General features: G+C 44.2%; 1 protein-coding gene across 1 annotated transcript in view; it reads left to right on the plus strand.

Moving 5' to 3' along the window:
- Positions 1–7,171: 7,171 nt before the first annotated feature.
- Positions 7,172–18,979, plus strand: part of DOCK8 (dedicator of cytokinesis 8) — a 126,981-nt gene continuing 115,173 nt past the window's right edge. The window contains exons 1-2 of the mRNA XM_015425945.1: positions 7,172–7,259; positions 13,684–13,859. Coding sequence (XP_015281431.1) covers positions 13,732–13,859 — 128 coding nt within the window. The 5' untranslated portion in view covers positions 7,172–7,259; positions 13,684–13,731. The remainder of the gene's footprint in view (positions 7,260–13,683; positions 13,860–18,979) is intronic.

Consider the following 18,979-nt stretch of genomic DNA (forward strand, 5'->3'; position numbering starts at 1 on the left):
CTTATCAAATTTGCAGATGACACGAAGCTGGGTGGGATTGCTAATTCTGAAGAAACCAAAGTCAGGATTCAAAATGATCTAGATAGGCTGGAACAGTGGGCTGAGACAAATAATTTCAATAGAAATAAGTGCAAAGTCCTACACTTAGGTACAAAAAATCAAAGGCACAGATACAGAATGGCAGGGACTTGGCTTGACAGCAGCATATGTGAAAGGGATCTAGGTGTTCTGGTTGATCACAAGCTAAACATGAGTCTGTAGTGCGATGTGGCTGTGAAGAAAGCTAATGCAATCTTAGAATGCATTAACAGAAGCATTGTGTCCAGGTCACGGGAGGTGGTAGTTCCGCTCTATTCTGCTATGGTCAGGCCTCACCTGGAGTACTGTGTTCAGTTTCGGGCACCACATTTTAGGAATGATGTTGACAAGCTTGAGCGTGTCCAGAAGAGGGCAACCAGGATAGTGAGAGGGTTGGAATCCAAGTTTTATGAGGAAAGGCTGAAAGAGTTGGGTATGTTTAGCCTGGAAAAGAGAAGGCTTAGAGGGGACATGATTGCAGTCTTCAAATATTTGAAGGGCTGTCATGTAGAAGATGGAGCAGATCTATTCTCTCTTGCTCTGGATTGCAAGACTAGATCTAATGGGTGGAAATTACAAGGGAGTTGTTACCGGCTAAATATCAGGAGAAACTTCCTAACTGTAAGAGTGGTTGAGCAGTGGAACAGTCTGCCTCGGGAGGTGGTGGATGCTCCTTCGCTGGACATTTTCAAGCGGAGGTTGGATAACCATCTTTCGGGTATGTTGTAGGTATGTAAGGCTATCTTTCGGCTACGCTCCTGCAGAGTACAGGGGGTTGGACTAGATGACCTGCAGGGTCCCTTCCAACTCTAACATTCTATGATTCTATGATTCTGTGATTATAATAATACAGAAAAGAAAACTTTTTGAAGTTCAAGGTGAATAATAAATAAAAATGTTAGCAACTCTATTTCTATTATGTTACATATAATCATCAGCTGCATCTAAATACCACTTAAAGTCTGGAGTTACGCATATGAATAAAATAGTTATGTAATTCCTGAAATGTAATATTGAATTAGAAAATCTTGTTTTTGCTGGTACGGGAAAATCAAAAATACAGTAAAACTTTGTTGAAGGGATAAAATAGTTTTGAAAAGGTGCATTTTTAGTTGGTTAGGATTTTCATTTGACATTTCCTTTAGTCACCACTGAGAGATATGGCTCTACAATTACAACTTAGTTCCACTGATACAGTATGGGCATAAATTGTGGGGTTTTGTTGTTGTTACATCAACTGATTTGCTAAATACATGAACCTTTCCACAGAATAACTAAAAGTAATTGTGAGATGATTGCAACTTGATCACTAACTCCAACAAGTGATAGTCCGTCTGCCCGAATATATGCAGAGCTGGAAAGGAGTAGAGCTTTGCTACTGAGAGGCAGTCTAGATAGCTGTGCTGATCTTTATTTTCTAAAAAAATCATGCAGAATTTATAGATGAGCACACAGAAGGAGCCTTAATCTTGAGAAGCCCCATGTTTTAGGATCACTTATTTCTCAGGCGCATTTCCGTCTGGCTACTATGGAATAGTGACAGCTTCAGCTTGGGTTACTCTAACATACAAAATTTTTTTACACCTAATGTTGCCAAAATAAGGTGGGGTTTTTTGGCAATATAACTTCAAACATACCCAAAGCAGGTCTTTAAACTGTCGTTTCTCCTCCCTGTCTCCCATCATACATACCACTGGAATTTAAAATGGTGCTCCTATAAGCCAGCGTGCAATGAGATTTGTAAAATATTGATGTCAGGGTCATGACCTGGCCATAATTGATGCTCAAAGTTAGGTTTGTTGCTGTTCAACACTGGAGAAAAAAGTCTGGCTATTTTGCTTGCTCCCACACAGGAGTCGCACACTGAAGGAGTCTTTGTAGCATGATTTTTCCAAAATTCACTAGTTGACATAGGCATATTGGAATGGAGAGTTGTCTGTTATTCATCACAAGTTATGTCACAAACAACACCCATTAGCTTTTACTGCAGTTACACAACCATATTCCGTATGCCAATCACAACAGCAATGAATGTGCTACCTGGAGGCAGTGTCTTATTTTCCCAGGTATAAAATATGGTGCTTTGATGCTTAAAAAATGTGAAATTTCTCTCCACATAAACACTGCCTTGGGGGAAGTACACATAACTGCACATGACAATAGGAAACAAAGATATATTAATTGCACAAGGAAATTATAGAGCATAAATATCTTCCAACACCAGTTCTCTCCTTATCCCTCTCCATACCTCACAGAAAGTGAGAGGTAAATATCTCCTTCTGTTGTGTGACTTGGTGCAGGCAAGGAGGACTGTGAACACAAGTTTTTATTCTTACAAGCCCCTGCTTTACTTTCCCCTCCATCTTTCCCCCCTTTACTCTGCCCCTTTTCCTTTCAATATTGAGGGCTCTAGTCTGCCCAGCCACAGATTACGATTTCCCTAAAGAGACAAATGGCAAATATCAAACATGAAACAAGTGACAGCTCTTAAAGCACAAGACCTTCTCCTGTTTTGCATCACTTCTGCTCACCGAAGCTTCAGACCTTGTCAGTCAGTGCCAGAGGGCAAGTGAGCTATAGGGGAGCAAGAAGCTAGGATTCCACTCTAGGAGCTCAGCCCTCTCATGCTATTGTTATTATGGGGGTGAATGGTGGCGTCTGAGGGAGGTACTGAGGTCAGCAGAGATGTGACGCCATAGAGCCCACCTTCCAAAGCAGCCATTTTCTCCAAGGGAACTGATCTCTGTAGTCTGGAGATCAGTTGTAATTCTGGGAGAAGTCCAGTCCCCATGTGGAGGTCGGCAACTCTATCCTCACAGGCCCTCAACTTGTAACAATCTATATTTCACGCTCTAGTGCTAAATAAGGTAAAGGTTCCCTTGCTCGAAAGCCAGTCGAGTCCGACTCTAGGGTTGCGGTGCTCATCTACGTTTCAAAGCCGAAGAGCCAGCGCTGTCCAAAGACGTTTCCGTGGTCATGTGGCTGGCATGACTAAACACCAAGGTGCACGGAACGCTGTTACCTTCCCACCAAAGTGGTACCTATTTATCTACTTGCAATTTCTTGCTTTCGAACTGCTAGGTTGGCAGGAGCTGGAACTAGAGACGGGAGCTCACTCCATCATGCGGCACACTCGGGTCTCGAACTGTTGAACTACTGACCTTCCACAGCCTGCAGTTCAGCATCTTAACCACTTGAGCCACCGCAGCTCAGTTCTAAATAGGTTACAGTTATAAGGGAGCTAAATCTGCTCAATCAGTTTCTATTCACGCCTATGAGGGAAAAGTGAAGCATTGCACTTGGGTCCACTGATAGGGAGCCTATGAGGTGACGAGGGAAGCAGTTGCCAGCTGATGGTGGTATTTGTTGGCGGGAATTGCAGTTTTAACTTGATTTATGTGTTTTAACTATGGTTTTAACAGTATGTGTTTATATTTTAAGCCACCTTGGGCAAACTGGAAAGGCAGGATATAAATACTTTGAACGAATGTGTATAAATGTGCTGCGTGAACATACAGCACTATCCTAGGAGCACTTTCTACCGAATAGACCTGAACTGGATTCTGTATAGACCTGCTCAGGATTGCTCTCTCAGGCACAATCATACACACTCAATGAGAAATTACATGCACAGCATACAAGGCTCTCTTCCATGAACGTTGTACTCATCATAATTATGGGCATTTTGAGAAGACTGTGCTTTATTATGATGGCATTTCTCAAAAGTAAAAAAATCTTATTTTGTGGCAATTCTAAATGTTTCTAAACATTAATGTCAGGGTCTAACCTTTGTACAATGAAATTGCAATAGGAGCTATTTCTCTTCCAGTGACTCTTTAACAGGATAGCAAGGGGTAAAGTACAAGTAATCTTTCCCAGCTCCTCCTGATAATTCATGTAAGAGTTAATTTGCTCTTCTGGGTCCTTGTGGTTTCTGAAGTGATTCCGATGTAATTGCAGCCCTTAGGAAATATCCAGTTCACTGACATCAATGGGAATGCATACTCCTCCAAAGGTGCCAGCTATAAAGGAATTTAATATAGGAAGGGAGGAAAGGTTCCTCGACTCAGAGAAAGAATGGTAGTTGGTATACAATTACTTAAGTTCCCGTTGTTGGTCCCATTCCTTCGTCTTTTTTTTTTTTTTAATGTGGGGAAAAATGAGGCGTAAGGGGAACAAAGTGATCATTGTCACCCACCGTGCTAGTGGTGGGTTATCCAAACTAAGTTACTGTTATTACTGCAATAAATTTTTTATGTATCAAATTTTCTTTCAGGCTATGTTCTTTATAAATACAGAAGCCCAATCCAGAAATTAGGCAGTCATAACTAACTTTAGATGGAATGAATGGGGCCAAAATGGGTAATCCAATCACAACACACTATTAAAGTATCTATTATTTCTCTGTCAAAGGATAAGCATGTGATTATTGAATTTCAATACAATGCAAAAAAAAATGAATATCAGCATAAAATTCTAGTTTTGCAAAGATTAACACGATCTAACAGAAGTGATGCTTTACATTATTGCATTAATTGTAGGGCTGAGGAAAAAACAAATTGTGAGGAGTGACAAGAATTCTTTTGAAGGCTTTGTCTGTATGAAAGTGTGCTCCTTCAGGCACTTTTCCAGGATCCGTTTGGGAAAAAAAATTGTTTGGTTTTAGGAGTGGAAGCATTCATTGGTCCTATTTCCTGAGATATTGGCTTTATTTGCCCTCAGTGACATGTCACATAGCAAAATCTGATTGGCAGCAAAGTGAAGGTGATGATGTCATGTGCCCAAAAGGATGTCTGGTGCCTGGTTAGTTTGGATCACTGTATGAAGAAGCCTGAAGGGAGAAAAGGAACTAAATAAGCAGGTCAGGATTTTAAAAAAATGTGTGTGACATCCACTCAACTGATCCCTATTTTTGCCCTGAATATGTTTTAAATATACTTCAGTGGGATGCTAGAATACCATGTCTCAGCCTTGTTCAGGAGCCTCTGAATTAAAAGGCGATTGACGGTACAATCCTAAACACATTGCACCCTTCTAAGTGCACTGATTTGAACACATTGTGAGTTGTTGTTTGGGCATTTCCCCCCTGTTTTTTGCTTTGAATTGTTTTGTTCGCATTTACAAGTAGGAGACCCACTTGTGGGGAGGACTTGCAGGGAGCATCTCATTTCCCCTACCCCACTATGTTCTCTTTTGCTTTCCTGGAAGCCCTCATAGCCTTTTCCTGCTTTCTTTTCTCCTTTCCACCCACAAAGAGCCTACCTTTATCTACCCCCATCTTCAGCTTTCTCTGCTTCCCTCTCCCTGGGAAAACTCTGCTTGGTTCCAGCTGCTATGCAGTGCCAGCCACTTGCACAGAGCTAGCCAGTGGGCCAGTCTCAGCTTGTAGTGGGGAATCTCCAAGGTCTTGTGGAGAAGCACGTCGGTTTCCCATTCATCCCTCTCCCCACACTGTTTCCTCTTTTCTTCCTCCTGGTAACCCTCATATTTCAGAGCCAGCATAGTGTTGTGGTTAAGAGCGGTAGACTCTAATCTGGAGAACTGAGTTTGATTCTGCACTCTTCCACATGATGCCTGTTGGCTGACCTTGGGCTGTTCACAGTTCTGTCAGAACTCTCTCAGTCCCACCTACCTTGCAAGGTGTCTGTTATTGGGAGAGAATGGAAAGGTGGTTGTAAGTTGCTTTGAGACTCCTAAAAGTAGAGAAAAGTGGGGTACAAAACCCAACTCTTCCTCTTCCTTTTTTCCTTCCTACCCACCCTCTATATCTTCAGCTATATCTATTATTTATTCATCATTTATACCCCATTATTCTCCACAGTGGGTATCAAAGCAGCTCACATTATTCTCCTCTCCCCTTTTATGTCCACACAACAACCTTGTGAGGTAGGTTAGTCTGAAAGTATGTGACTGGTCCATAATCACCCAGTGAAGTGAACTTCCATAGCAAGATAGGGATTTGAACCTAAGTCTCTCGGACCCTACTCTGAAGTTCTAACCACTGTATCACACTAGCTTTCATAAGGTGGCTGTGGAAAAGTAGCAAGCAGCCAGGCTTAGTCGAATCATGGAAGTTGGGTGGTATCAAGTCACCCAGAAGTTGTTTCCAGGCCTAGGACTGGTGACCTCCTGGTGGGACCTGAACTCCAGATGACAGAGGTCTGTCCCCCTGGAAAAAATAACTACTTTGGAGAGTGGACTCTATGGCACTATATTCAGCTGAGGCCTCTCCCCTCCCCAAACCCTGCCCTCCTTCGATGCCATCACAAAATCTCCAGAAATTTCCCAGCCTGGCCACCCTAGACAGGCCTGTCCTCAATAAGTCCTCCCTCAAAGGCCAAAATATGCCTGGAAAGGGTCCTGCCTTTTACTAACAGAACCAAGCGTGGACTCTGTGGCTGCTTAGCAACAGCCAGTGTGTTGCTCCAAGCAACAGGTACTCCTTTTATCATTTTTGGATTTTTTAAATTACCCAATGTATTTTTTTTTAGATTTCAGATTTTTCTGCAAACCTGGGCCCCTCTTCCAGCTTGTAGAAAGATCTATCTTGCCCGTTCACAGCTCCGGTCATTGGATTTAAGTATCTAAAGATTTGGCTGACTTGGCTATTAGAATATAAGATAATGATATTTGATTTAAGGACTCGGATATCCATTAAGCAAGAGGAAATATATTTGCGGAAGGACATATGATTGCTAGCTTAATGCAGTGTTTTATTAATGGAAACAGGGACAGTTAGCCTGCATATATTAATGATGACAAATTCTATTGTGTTTAAGAATTCTGTAAATGTGTATCTTGCAAAGCATGCAATTGTTATTTTTCTTTCCTAGTTCCTTCCTTTTTATTTCTTTTTTTTTTTTACTGATGTCTACAGTTGTTTTAGGTGCCCATTCTCTCAATATTATACAGAGAAGACAGCCTTCATGATGAAAACTCTTCTAAAGAGAGCCTTTCTCGTTCTCATTGGAAGATGTCTCTGTAGTTAAAATGCCCTGAATCCAGTACAGCAATCCATATCAAAATACTTGAGTGTGTTTCATTGCTACTTCTCACTGATGACTTCTCTTTTTTGATGTTAAAGGCATTCGTCTGCAGAAATAAGAAGGCAATTTGTGCATCCAATTGGACAGTTCCCTCAACGAAGCATCAGTACCCCTGGCTTCTCTTCTAGTTCTCTAGTAAGTATAGAGGTGGTTGTGCATTTTTCTCCGCCAAATGATATGAGCTTAGTTTTGGTTACGCGAGGTAGGACACACACACATGTTTGGAACCTGATGAGGGGAAAAGATGGTGTGGATGCAAAAGATATGAAGCAAGGAAATAGTGGGTAGGCAAAGGGTTAATCACCTCCTTCAGTCTCCTCTCCATTCTAAAATCTGCTTCTTTTAAAAACTGTTCCAGAGTTCTATTAAGGCATTTTGCATGTAACATATACTTACCACCTGTCATAGGTAACTGGGTTAAACATATGTAACTGGGTAGGAGCCTGCAGATTTATTTTGCAGAACAAATGGACTAAAACTATTAGAACTAGTTTTTACCATATATAACACATCTATAAAATGTTCTTACCTAAAGGGGATGTCAGTATCACCTGAAATAACTAAAAACAATGTCAGTATATCTGAAATATCAAACAAGAATGCCATGGTAAAGCTTACTTAGTATAATAAAGTCATGTGTGAAATAAGGTGCAGGGTGTTTTGGGTGCCATTGACAGATATATCCTGCAAGTATTGTTCAGTCAGGAGACAAAGAACATTTAGGATTTTAAAGCAGGATTCTGATTAACTGTACAATTTCGCTTGCAGATTGTATTTTGAGCAACTGCAAATCAAGGGTATAAGCTTCAATACAATGTTTAATTATAGGACGCTCTGGAGTAAGTTTAGCCCAGTCTGATTTTCAGTCTTATAGTATGATGTTGTCTTGCTTCATTTGCTACAGTCCTAATTTATAATAGAACAGCCCCACAACCCTCATAGTTCAAACATACGTCCTTGCTTTTGGTTGTTAAAGGTAAGAAGAAATTTGTTAAATAAATCAAGATCTTCAGAGGTTTAACTCCGTGTTCATAAGAATGAGCGGATGCTTGGAAAGCTACGGTTTTGGTAACTGGAACGCTGAAATAGTGTTCACTTCCTGTCTGATGAAGCTAACCACTATCATGTTTTACTCATTTCCTCAATCTGAGCAGTTGTGGTGCTTAACGTCCTTTGTGGGTTATTCACTGGAGGGGGAGGGGACTTTTTTATCTTTTAAAGAATGTACGTCTTCAACTTGCAAAAGTTGTATCTTAGTTCCGGTATCCGCCATTTTGCTTGCTTCCAAAAATGTACCGTTGCTGCTGATTGTACTTTATAGAAAAGGTATGTTCAATGTTTATAATATGTGGTTATTTTTGTATGATGCTTAATTTGCTCTTAACTGGAGAAACCCTACTGCTTAAGTTTGTTTAGCAGTTTGTGCTTCTACATTGATCAGGCAATTTAGCATAAACACTTTGTTAACCTTTTCACACATTTAGTTTAGGAGGCCTGTGAAACTGTAGAAGTGAAAAAGTACAAGATTTACACAGTTGATTTAGGTAGACAGAATGCTTGAGAATTCCATAATCAGTCCTAAGTTGATGTTTTACTTTTTAAAGGGAAAACATAATTCTGCTTTTCCAGTATTAGCACATAATGTGGCATGGCCTTTGTTTGTCCATCCGCATGCATATTTAAATTATATGTATTAATTTTTAAAAATCTTTTGCCAACCAAGGTGATGTTCCACACAGTACTGTTGTGAATTCCAGTGGGTCTAAGTGCAGCAGGATTCTGCTGTGCAAATGTATGTTTATGTGGTGCTTTGCTATCGGAGATAGGCATAAGCCTGCTTTCAGTTATGCACGCTGAATTTTGAAGCACCTCAGAGGCCTAAATAGCTGATGTTGTCAGAGTAAGGACATCTTAGATTTATCTCTGTGATCGTACCAAAAACAGTTAAAACATCAGTGTGGCAAAGACTTTGTGTGTGAAAAGAGTTAAAAAATGAGTGTTGAAAACGGTTAGAGAGTGAGAGAGAGAGAGAGAGAGAGAGAGAGAGAGAGAGAGAGAGACTCTCTTTATCTGAACAGTGTTATACACAATCTCTTAGGTTATAGTCTTATTAATCAATGGAAATTAAGCAGCCCAGCTGTTTGCAAGATTGGCCTGTTATGCGCACCTATGTTCACCATGCATCTCCGTTGGGTTTTCTTTGTCATTTTGCATTGATTTTCTTCCCTTGAGCGCTCAGTTCGCTTTCAGGTTGCTGTATACCTGGGTTTTCTGAGAGTGCTTTTGTGCCAATTTCCCCCTTGTTTTGCTTCCAAGCTGAACGTAATTCAAAAGCATACAGGTTCCCTTGGATTTCCCCCTCACCCTTTTGCCACCCCTCGAAGGTCACTCCCTGGCTGCATTGAGGTCACTCTGCCCATTCTGCACCTTCTGCCATCCTTCCCCCTTCATCAGCCCTTCTTCCCCCTTGTTTTTAATTTTTTTTTTTGACAAGTGGCATGAGTCTAGTAATATGAGACTAGGCCCATAGCTACAGTGGGGCTATTTGGGGCTCCACCCTGTTTCTTAAAGGCACAGTCCCACAGGATTCTGACCATCTTCCAGTCATCTAATTCTTCAGGAGTGTGAAGCCCCCAAATCCCCCTGTGGCTGGCCCACCTTCCACCATCTTCATGACACTGCCCCTGATACTCCCATGGCCACAGATATCGGAAGGGAGGGCGGTTAAATCACGCTTTTCTCTCAGGTCAGCTTTTCTTCTGTTCTCTGTGCGCAGCTTCTTCAGCCAAACCTGCACATCCTGCCCAGGGCGTGCTCCTTTCATAGAATGCTACTGCCTGTGCTACCCCTCCTGAAGGCATAAAGCTAGATGCTAACCCAGCATACTTATTTCCCTCCCAGTTCAGCTCGTCTCCTCCAAGAGCTGCTCCCTGCCTCTTCCAGGACTCCTTCTGCACACCCTTTGCTCTCCCCTGCTTCCCCCCCTGGGGGGGGGGGGCTGGCTGAGATCCCCCAGCTCTTCCCCCTGGTTTCCCCCCATCCCCATAGCTGCTCTTGGCTCAGGTGGAGATGTGGGTGCCCAGCCGGGGTTGCTCTTCTCCTTGCCATCTCCGGAGGCTGCAGCTGCAGCGGTGTCTCCTGCCACCGTGTTTCCATCAGCGATAGCAATCTGGGCAGGTTCCTTGCTAGCTTGTGGGGGGGGGTCTCTCTTCTTGCCCCTCTCTGGACCTGTCTTCTCTTCAGTACGGTTGGGTTGCCACCATTGCAGGGTGATCCAAGTCGTGGGAAGGGTCCGCATCCTGACGAAGAGCTTTCAGGTTATGTCAAAAATGGACTTGCAAGTTGTTGCTTTTTAGTTCCTCGCATCATTTCTTCTCATCTGTATAATTTTTACTGGGTAGTTCTAAATAGTCCCACCCTTCTAGTTCACTTGAAGTAAATGGGCTTAGATGGGTGTGACCCTTCTTTGGTTTATAGTGTTAATTGTTCCGATGTCTTCCTCACCCACCCCAGTTGTTCAGCATCTTTCCACTGAGGGAAAAATGGCATCTCCCAGAATGCTGCTTTATGTTTGTGGAAGGGACTCGCTAGCTTGCTGTTGGGTTCCACTGGCTGGAGAGTGGAGACAGAGCAGGCTCTGTGGAGAACTGGCTGCTGTTGCTGAGGGAAAGGTTGGGGAGGGCAAAGGAGAGCAGCATGCATGGGAAAGAGCCACTGCTGGGAACCCTGAAAGGTGAGAGGATGGAAGTGTGGGCCGAGCAGCAGATCCATGGGAGGTGGATGAAGGCAAGGCCCCACCCCCTTTTTAAAGAAGGCCGTGTACAGACAGGAAAATAATGGCAAATAATTACAGTCCCACAAGAAAAAAATTTACCCCACAAGTCATAAAATCCTGCGTAGGGGCCTGTATGAAACTATTGCTTATCTTGGATCGCTGAATAAAAAAAAATTAAAACAGCAGGGGGAAAGTTTAAAAGGAGCTGCAGAAGGTTTAGTTCCATGCTGGTACTGGCTTGAAAGGGGGATTGGAGAGAAGGAAAATGGCAGGGTCCCCAGTGCAAAAAAACCCCTAAAAGGATTTCAGTGCTGCATGCAAACAAAATAAAGGGGAGGATGGTTAGCAGCACCGAATGAGATTGAGATGAGGTGTAAAGAGACAGAGACACTGGGATGGGAAGCCTAAAGCTTTGGAAACATTTTCTCCTTTCATGCTTTAGTGAACAATGTGGGGGGGGGGGAGACACACACACCATTTTGGCAGTCTCTGGAAGCCTAACATTAAAATGGCAGCTGAGCCACATGGACCTTGTTTGAACCGCCAAACTTAAGAATTGCTTAGGATCAATCCATTTGGAGTAAGAGTGCAATCCGCATAGGACAGGCTTTAAAAAACTGCCAAGATCATGACCAGTGTGCTGGATCAAATTAGAGAATCACAAAAGGGAAAGCCTTGAATATTTGGAAGGAAGGGCAGGAAATTCACGTTACTATGCAGCTGTGCTAAAGCATAAGTGAAAATGCCCCCTATTTTTTTCAATTTAGTGGGGCTGCTTCCCAGCAGCATCCAAGCTGGAGCAAACAGCCCATGGGAAAATTACCCCAGTTAAGCAAAACTTGTGAGGTCCTTGAGAAGGGCCTTGAAAAGCAAGTGATTAGGTATAAGGACCACAATATTCAGTCAAAGAAAATATTAACTGAAGTGTTTAAAATAAGGTTTATGAGACAATCAGGGTATTTGAAGTAGACCTGGTGTTTTAATACAAATTTGTTTTTAGCATGAAAACTATGAGACTGATGCTTGTTGCCAGGGTTTAGCCCTTGAACTGGTCAGAACTAGACTATGTGTAACGGCTGTATGAAGCAGTGTTCCCCCTAAACTGAGTTAGTGTGAGCTAGCTCACAGTTTTTTAGCCTCCAGCTCACACATTTTTACCTTCACTCCAGAAGGATGGGGCTCTAGAGCAAACTCATTTATGCAGCAGCCAAATCGCTCGCTCACAAGTCTAATGCCACTCGCTCACAAAGTAGAATTTTTGCTCACAAGACTCCACAGCTTAGAGGGAACATTGGTATGAAGTCATAAGAAGGAGGTGTCTGTGAGCTGCTGCAGAATGACTTTCACTCACTCCTAACTGTAGCTGCCACCCATCAAGAGGCCTTTACATGCTTTTCCTTGGCAGACTGCCCTGAGCAGCATCTAGATCAGTGGTTCTCAACTATCTGCATCTAATGTCCCATCACTCTGTATCAAAGAACATGGGTCCCAACATGATAGAAATAAAAAGCCCACTTTTTCTGAGGAAGATGTTTATATGTTTACAGTAGAGTTGCCAGCTCCAGTCTGGGAAATACCTGGAGATTTGGGGGGGGGGTGGAGCCTGAGGAGGAGCCTGGGGAGGACAAGGTTTTTGGGGAAAGACCTCAACAGGGCATGGTGACATTGGTTCCACCCTCCAAAGCAACCATTTTCTCCAGGGGAATTGATCTTGGTTGCCTGGAGATCAATGGTAATAGTGGGAGATCTTCAGGTACCACCTGGAGGTTGGCAACCCTAGTTTACAGGCATCTGTTATATTTATCATTTATGGTAAGTTTTAAGGACATACAAAAATGCAATAGTATTGTTGGTGTAAATTTTATTGCTATGGTTCTAATGGATAATCCCTTGCAAATAGGGTCAGCAGGCAGCCACACATCAGAGAGGCTCGCTAAAAAAAAAGCAGGAAGCCACACATCAAAGAGGCTTGCTAGTGAGTAGGGGGAAGGGGGGGATTAGGAAAAACACCAATTATTAGTATGCCAAAAGCTCACCAATAAATGGATAATCCATGGCAGGTAGGGTCAGCAAAAGATGACATGTCACACTTGGGGACTGAAGGACAGCAAATGCTTGGTAATTGTTATGACAACCCTGCATCTCATCTAGATCAGTGGTTCTGAAGGTAGACCTCTTCTTCCTACCACCAGTTCAGAACCAATGATCTGGATGGTTTTGGTTCTAACCTCTTTGTCATTGTTCAAGAAAGACAGAAAAAGCTGAAGCTACATCTATTAGCATTTGGAAAATTGTCCTAAGAATTGCACTGTAGACATGGATTCTGATCAGTGAAGCAGTTACATTACGGCTTGGAGGAAAAACTGCTGAAACGTGCTATAATTCTGGAAGGCACATTGCTGGGCTGGATTCTCTGAGAGGGAGTAGGTGGCTTCTCTACCTGCGAATTCATATGGATAATGTGCATCTTTGAGCGTTTATACACCTTTCAATTGTCACAAAATATTTGAGGCTTTGTTGGCTGCAAGCTTTTGATTAGTTGCAATAATGTGCAGGAAAAGTGACTTGTGCATGAATGTGGTTAGGGTTATCCATTAAATCCTTTAAATGCATCCCATTCAAGCAAATGCAGTGCACATTACATCTGAGCAGGCATCTGGTTTATGCCCAATGTTTCCAATCTCTCCACTGATCTCCTTATATAGTAATAGTGATATAATCTAATAATAAACAAATATGCCTGTATAATAGTTATGAACCACTTATTTTGTTTTTGTGATCCAGCCTCAGTTCTATGATGCAGTAGAGCCAGTGGATTTTGAAGGTTTCCTAATGATGCAGTTGAATAGTTTAGATTCGGATCTTCTGCAAGAACTTGGTGATTTTCCGGAAGATGATTTGGATGTGGCATTTTCTCCAAAGGAACACAGGACCTTACAGCCATCATTGCCTGAGGAAGGGTAAGGGAACAGTGGTGAATTTCTTTAAAACAAACAAAAGTTAAAGCTTACTGGATATTATAGTATCTGACCTACATGCTTCTCCCTTTAATTCCTAGATGGGTAGTGTAGGGCCATAGTTATTTGGTGTAATGCCCTTGTATAGATCTAGGGTGCAGTCTCATTTGGAATACTTGGTACAGTTCTGTTCACCGTCTCTCAAAAAGACATTGCATAGCTGGAAAAAGTGCAGAGGAGGGCGACCAAGATGATTGGTGGCTTGGAGCACCTTCCCTATGACAAACGGATGAAGAGTCTGGGACTTTTCAGTTTAGAAAAGAGAAGACGAAAGAGGGACATGATAGAGGTTTATAAAGTTATGCATGGGGTGGAGAGAATGGACAAAGAGAAATTTTTCTCCCTCTCCCAAAATAGTAGAACTTGAGGGCATCCAATGAAACTGATGGGCAGTAGATTCAGTATGGACAAAAGGAAAAACAGAGAGAGTGATTAAAATGTTGAATTCGCTGCCAGAGGATGTAGTGATGGCCACAGGAATAAACAACTTTAAAAAGGGATTAGATAGATTAATGGAGGATAAATCTACTAGTAGGTACTAGCTATGGTGATTGAGGGGAACCTCCACATTCAGAGGCATTAAGCTTCTGAATCCCAGAACCAGGAGGCAACATCAGGGGAAGGCCTCAGCCTCTATGCCCTGTTGTTGGCCATCCAGAGGAACTGGTTAGTGACTGTGTAAGACAGGATGCTGGACTCAATGGACCACTGGTCTGATCCAGCAGGGCTTTTGTTATGTTCTTATGTGTATGCATGCTCTGATGCACTTGTCTGAACACGTGTATGCATTACTATATATGTTCTAAGGTTTTACAATGATATTATGGAGACGTTCCAGGGCTGAGTCCTGGCAAGGAGCATTTGTCTTAAATTCCAAGTTGAATTCAAGATATATTCAGCACATTAGGATGCTCTGCCCTTAGAAGCAATGGATCTGAGTTATTTTCCAAAGGTCTCTTGGGAGTTTCCTGTTGACATGGCTGGTGTGTCTGTCATAGTTCTGGTTAATCTGTGGAATATAGAGATAAACAGGACAGTGGCCATGACACTCCTAAATACCCTCTCATGCTGCATAAAGCTCCTTGATAGACTAAGAAACCTGGTGCAATAAAACAGCGGGGATGACAGCTGAAAGGAAAGTGGGAAAAAGTCAGACTGAATATGACACAAGCTAGAGTTTATTTTCAAGCCTACTCCATCGTGGAGATGGCAGTACAAAAAGAGTACTTCTCTGTCATGTTGCATACATATGTTTAAAGTGGTGGTCCTCAGTGTAATCAAAATGAACCTTCAACAGATTGCTGTGACTTTATTTGTCAAGCATTTCACCAACAAGAATCCAGAACCACAGATGCAAAATTTAGATTTGCCTTGTACATTACAAGGGACCTGTTTTCAGGGCCGGCTCGCCCGCTAGGCAAACTAGGCCTTCGCCTAGACCACGAGCCGGCCGTTGGGGCGCGGAAGGAGAGGCAGGGGTGGCTGCCGGAAGCCTCTCGTTGCTCACAGCCCGGCCAGGGCAAGAAGGGTGGGGGAAGGGGGCCAAGGGGAGCGTGGCCAGGCAGGCAGGGAGCCAATCCCCGGAGCCACTGCCGGCCGCCGGCCCAATCAGTGCCCCCGAGCAGGAAATCCTGGCGCTGCCGCCCGGCGAGGCGCTCCTGGCCAGCTCCGGGAAGGCACTTCTCCTCCTTTGCAGGTAGTGGGGGGGTGAGGCGAGGGGTCCTGTCCGGCCGGCCCGCCTGCAGGGCTGGGTGGCGGCGAGGGGGTGCATGGTTGGGGGGCCAGGCAAGGCACACCTCCCCCCGGCCCGCCACCACCGCCGCTGTTGCTTGTGGTGTTGGGGGCGGAGAGGCGCGGCTGGGCGGCTGCCTTACCTGCTCCCTGGCGGCGGGGGGAGGAGGATGGGCAGCTGACTGGCCGGCCGGGCAGCTTTCCCTCGCCTCCGCGAGGCTGACCACCAGCAAGGGTCCTTGGCTGCTTCCCGCAGCGGCTTCCTCTGCGGAGAGAGAAAGAGGCCGAGAGAGAGCCAGAGCAAGAGGGATGCTTTAAGAAACCAAATTAATAACCGGGAGAGGTTCAGTAGTGATGGGGACAGGGAGGCGGAACTTGGGCTGGACTCTCGCAGCCTTCTCCCCGCCGGGGAACCAACTCGGAAGGAAGATGCAGGTTTCTTTTCGGGGAGGGAGGGAGGGAGGGGCAGCGAGGTGACGGTGGGGCGGGGCTGCATTGAAGAAAGGGGACCGGGCTCCAACGGACTTGGGGGGGGGCTCTTGTGGAGTTTGCTCTTTTCTGCTCCCCGTCTGGACCAGGTGTTGTGGTTTCTAGTGTGTGGTGGGTGATCCAGGGGAGGGGGCTTCCCTCCGCACCACCTCCTCCGGCCGGCTCTCCCTTCCTCTGCCCGCCACAGCTGCGCTGCCGTCCTTCGCCTTGGGGGCCGGCGGCCAGGGGTGGGCCACCCCTACCAGAACCCAGCCCCCCAGGCCGCGAGGGCGACGGAGAGCGGGCACCCGGCTGGCCTTCGTTTCGGGGGGAGCGGTCAAGCTGAGGGACTTCCCCCCCTCCCAGCCTGCCTCCTGCTGCCTGGTTCCGGCGGAGAGGTCTCCAGGCCCCGCTGGGAGGTTGGCATCTGTGCTCGCCTAGAGCGCTGGCCCTGCCTGTTGTATCCTGTTTAGATGAGTTACAGTTATTGTAGCCTGCGGACACAGTGCTTGGAAGAGTGCAGTGTCTCACCTGTGTGCTTAACCGTTGCCATTGTTGGGTTAGGGTTGCCAGCAAGCCTGGAGAAAAATATCATGTCCCTTTAATAGAGGTTTAATGGGATGTTATTTACGTCTATGCCATGAAAAATTGCCACTGCCCATTTCCACACATCAGGCTTCTATTAGAGGGGCAGGACATTTTTCTCCAGGCTGGTTGGGAAACCTAGCAAAGGTAGGCTTGGGAAGTGATAAGTGCCTCATTTCAAAAGGGGTCAACCTGTCCACATCGAAGTTTGTCTGATTCACTGGCTTCCTGTGGGGTTTATCGCACGATTCAAAGTGCTGGTTTTGACATACATAGGGATCTATCAGCATAGGTTTAGGATACCTGGAGGACTACATAAGAGGGGGCCTTTTGAATCAGACCAGTGCTTCATCTAGTTCTGCATCCTATTTCACACAGTGTCCAACCAGTTGTCCTGAAGAGACAACCAACAGTGTACAGTGGCCAAGGCCTTCCCCTGATATTGCCTTCTGACACTGGGATTCAGAGGTTAACTGCTGCTGGATGTGGAGGTTCCCTTAGTCATCCTGGCTAGTACCTATTGATGAACCTATTCTCGATTAATGTCGAATCCACTTTTAAATACTGGTGGGTATAGACCTGTAAGACTGTGGAAACTGCAAGCTCTTTACTGTACAATTAGAGAGCTGATGCTAAGAATGGTTGTGCAAAACACTAGCTGGTTGCTGCCTCCGGTTGTTACTCATCTCTGTTTTTCTCTTCTCCTGCACCCTGAGCAGTATTCAAAAGTGGTATTAGGCTGCAGGCCGAGGACAAATGCGAAGTCTGAACAAATGTGACTCTGCTTGGCCTGCAGCCCTCATGAAGCCTCTGAGCAAGGTGATACTTGGCTTTTTAATCTGCCATCCTGACAATCTAAATTGTTCCATACTGAAAAGGTGATGTGATTTTAGTGTTATTTTAATAATTGTTACTTTATTAAGTGGGATGCCCATGTGCCCTTCTCTTCTGATTGCCCCCAAGGAGGTTCTTTCACTGTTCCACCCTAGTTATGTGCAACCGTGTACAGTCTTAAATGACAAATTCTAAGTACTACATCAGAACTGTGAGGTATTGCAGAATAGAAGTACACAAATGGCCTGTTTGCATTATTTGGTCCTTTTTAAGGGAGTTATCGGTGTTACTCATTTAATCACCTTTCATTGCTATATAATCTTTTTTGATGTGCCACGTACTTGTCTATATTTGCCCGAGGCATAAAGTTGCCATTGTGGCCTGTCAAGATAATGGCTTGTTGTTTATCTATAAGCCTTCTGATTTTCCTCAGGGTGCCAGTGCCGCCTGTATCACTGAAATCCTCCTGTAGATGAAAATTGCCTGGGACTATGAAGTTACATGCCTGCTGCCAGGCAATAAATGGCCATCAGATAGAACATAGTTTCAAATACCTGGGTGTAGTTTACAGGCCTCAGGTTCTAGGGTTAAACACAGCAAATATGCTGCCAATTTAGGGGAAAGATCCGCAAATGCCATACTGAAATATTTTCGAACTCATGGTGGACACTTTGTTCCTGCAGCCTTGAAGTTATTTAAGAGCAAAACACTGGCACAACTGCTCTATGGAACATTCCTAGGACCTCATTCTTCATGCTTTGCATCACAAGAAAGAGTCCAATCCAAAATTTTAAGAGCTGTTCTGCAAGTTCCTAACTGTGTATCCAGTGCTTGGATACGATTGGAGTCTGGTAATCTTAGGTTTGAAGCTAGGGTTTGTATTCTGTCTATATGTGGCTGAAAGGTCATTTCAGCCCACAAGGCTTGCTTCCCCTGATATTCCAGGATGATTTCAACTCCAGTTGGATTAAGGCAGTTTATTCTCATATTCATAGAATTGGCTTTTCACCTCAGCTACTTCAATCCTATGGATTTGAACAAGCCAAAGGGTTAATTAAACAAAGAGTTGAGGATATTGAACGACAATCTGATATCACTAAGGGTTCAGAACTCGGAGTGTTGCTAAATATCAAAAGCACCATTGACTTAAGTGGAAGGAAAGAACTCTAGAAGGGCATTTGTCCTAGCCAGATGTTCTGCCCTTCCATCTGCAGTTATTCAAGGAAGGTATAATAAAAACCCTTACCCTGAAAGGCTATGTTCATGCACTTCATGCGAAGTTGAATTGGTAGAGCCTATGTTTTTCAGTTGCCCATTCTACAGAGAGGCGCGCCTTAAAATTAGTTGATAGGATACCTGGTCACATTAGTACAAACAAAGCAAGGCTTAACTGGCTTCTATCAGATAAGAATGCAGCGATTACACATTCATTTGCTGAGTTGTGT

The sequence above is a fragment of the Gekko japonicus genome, unplaced genomic scaffold (genome assembly GCF_001447785.1).
Source record: "Gekko japonicus isolate JY-2015 unplaced genomic scaffold, Gekko_japonicus_V1.1 scaffold31, whole genome shotgun sequence".
NCBI lineage: Eukaryota > Metazoa > Chordata > Lepidosauria > Squamata > Gekkonidae > Gekko > Gekko japonicus.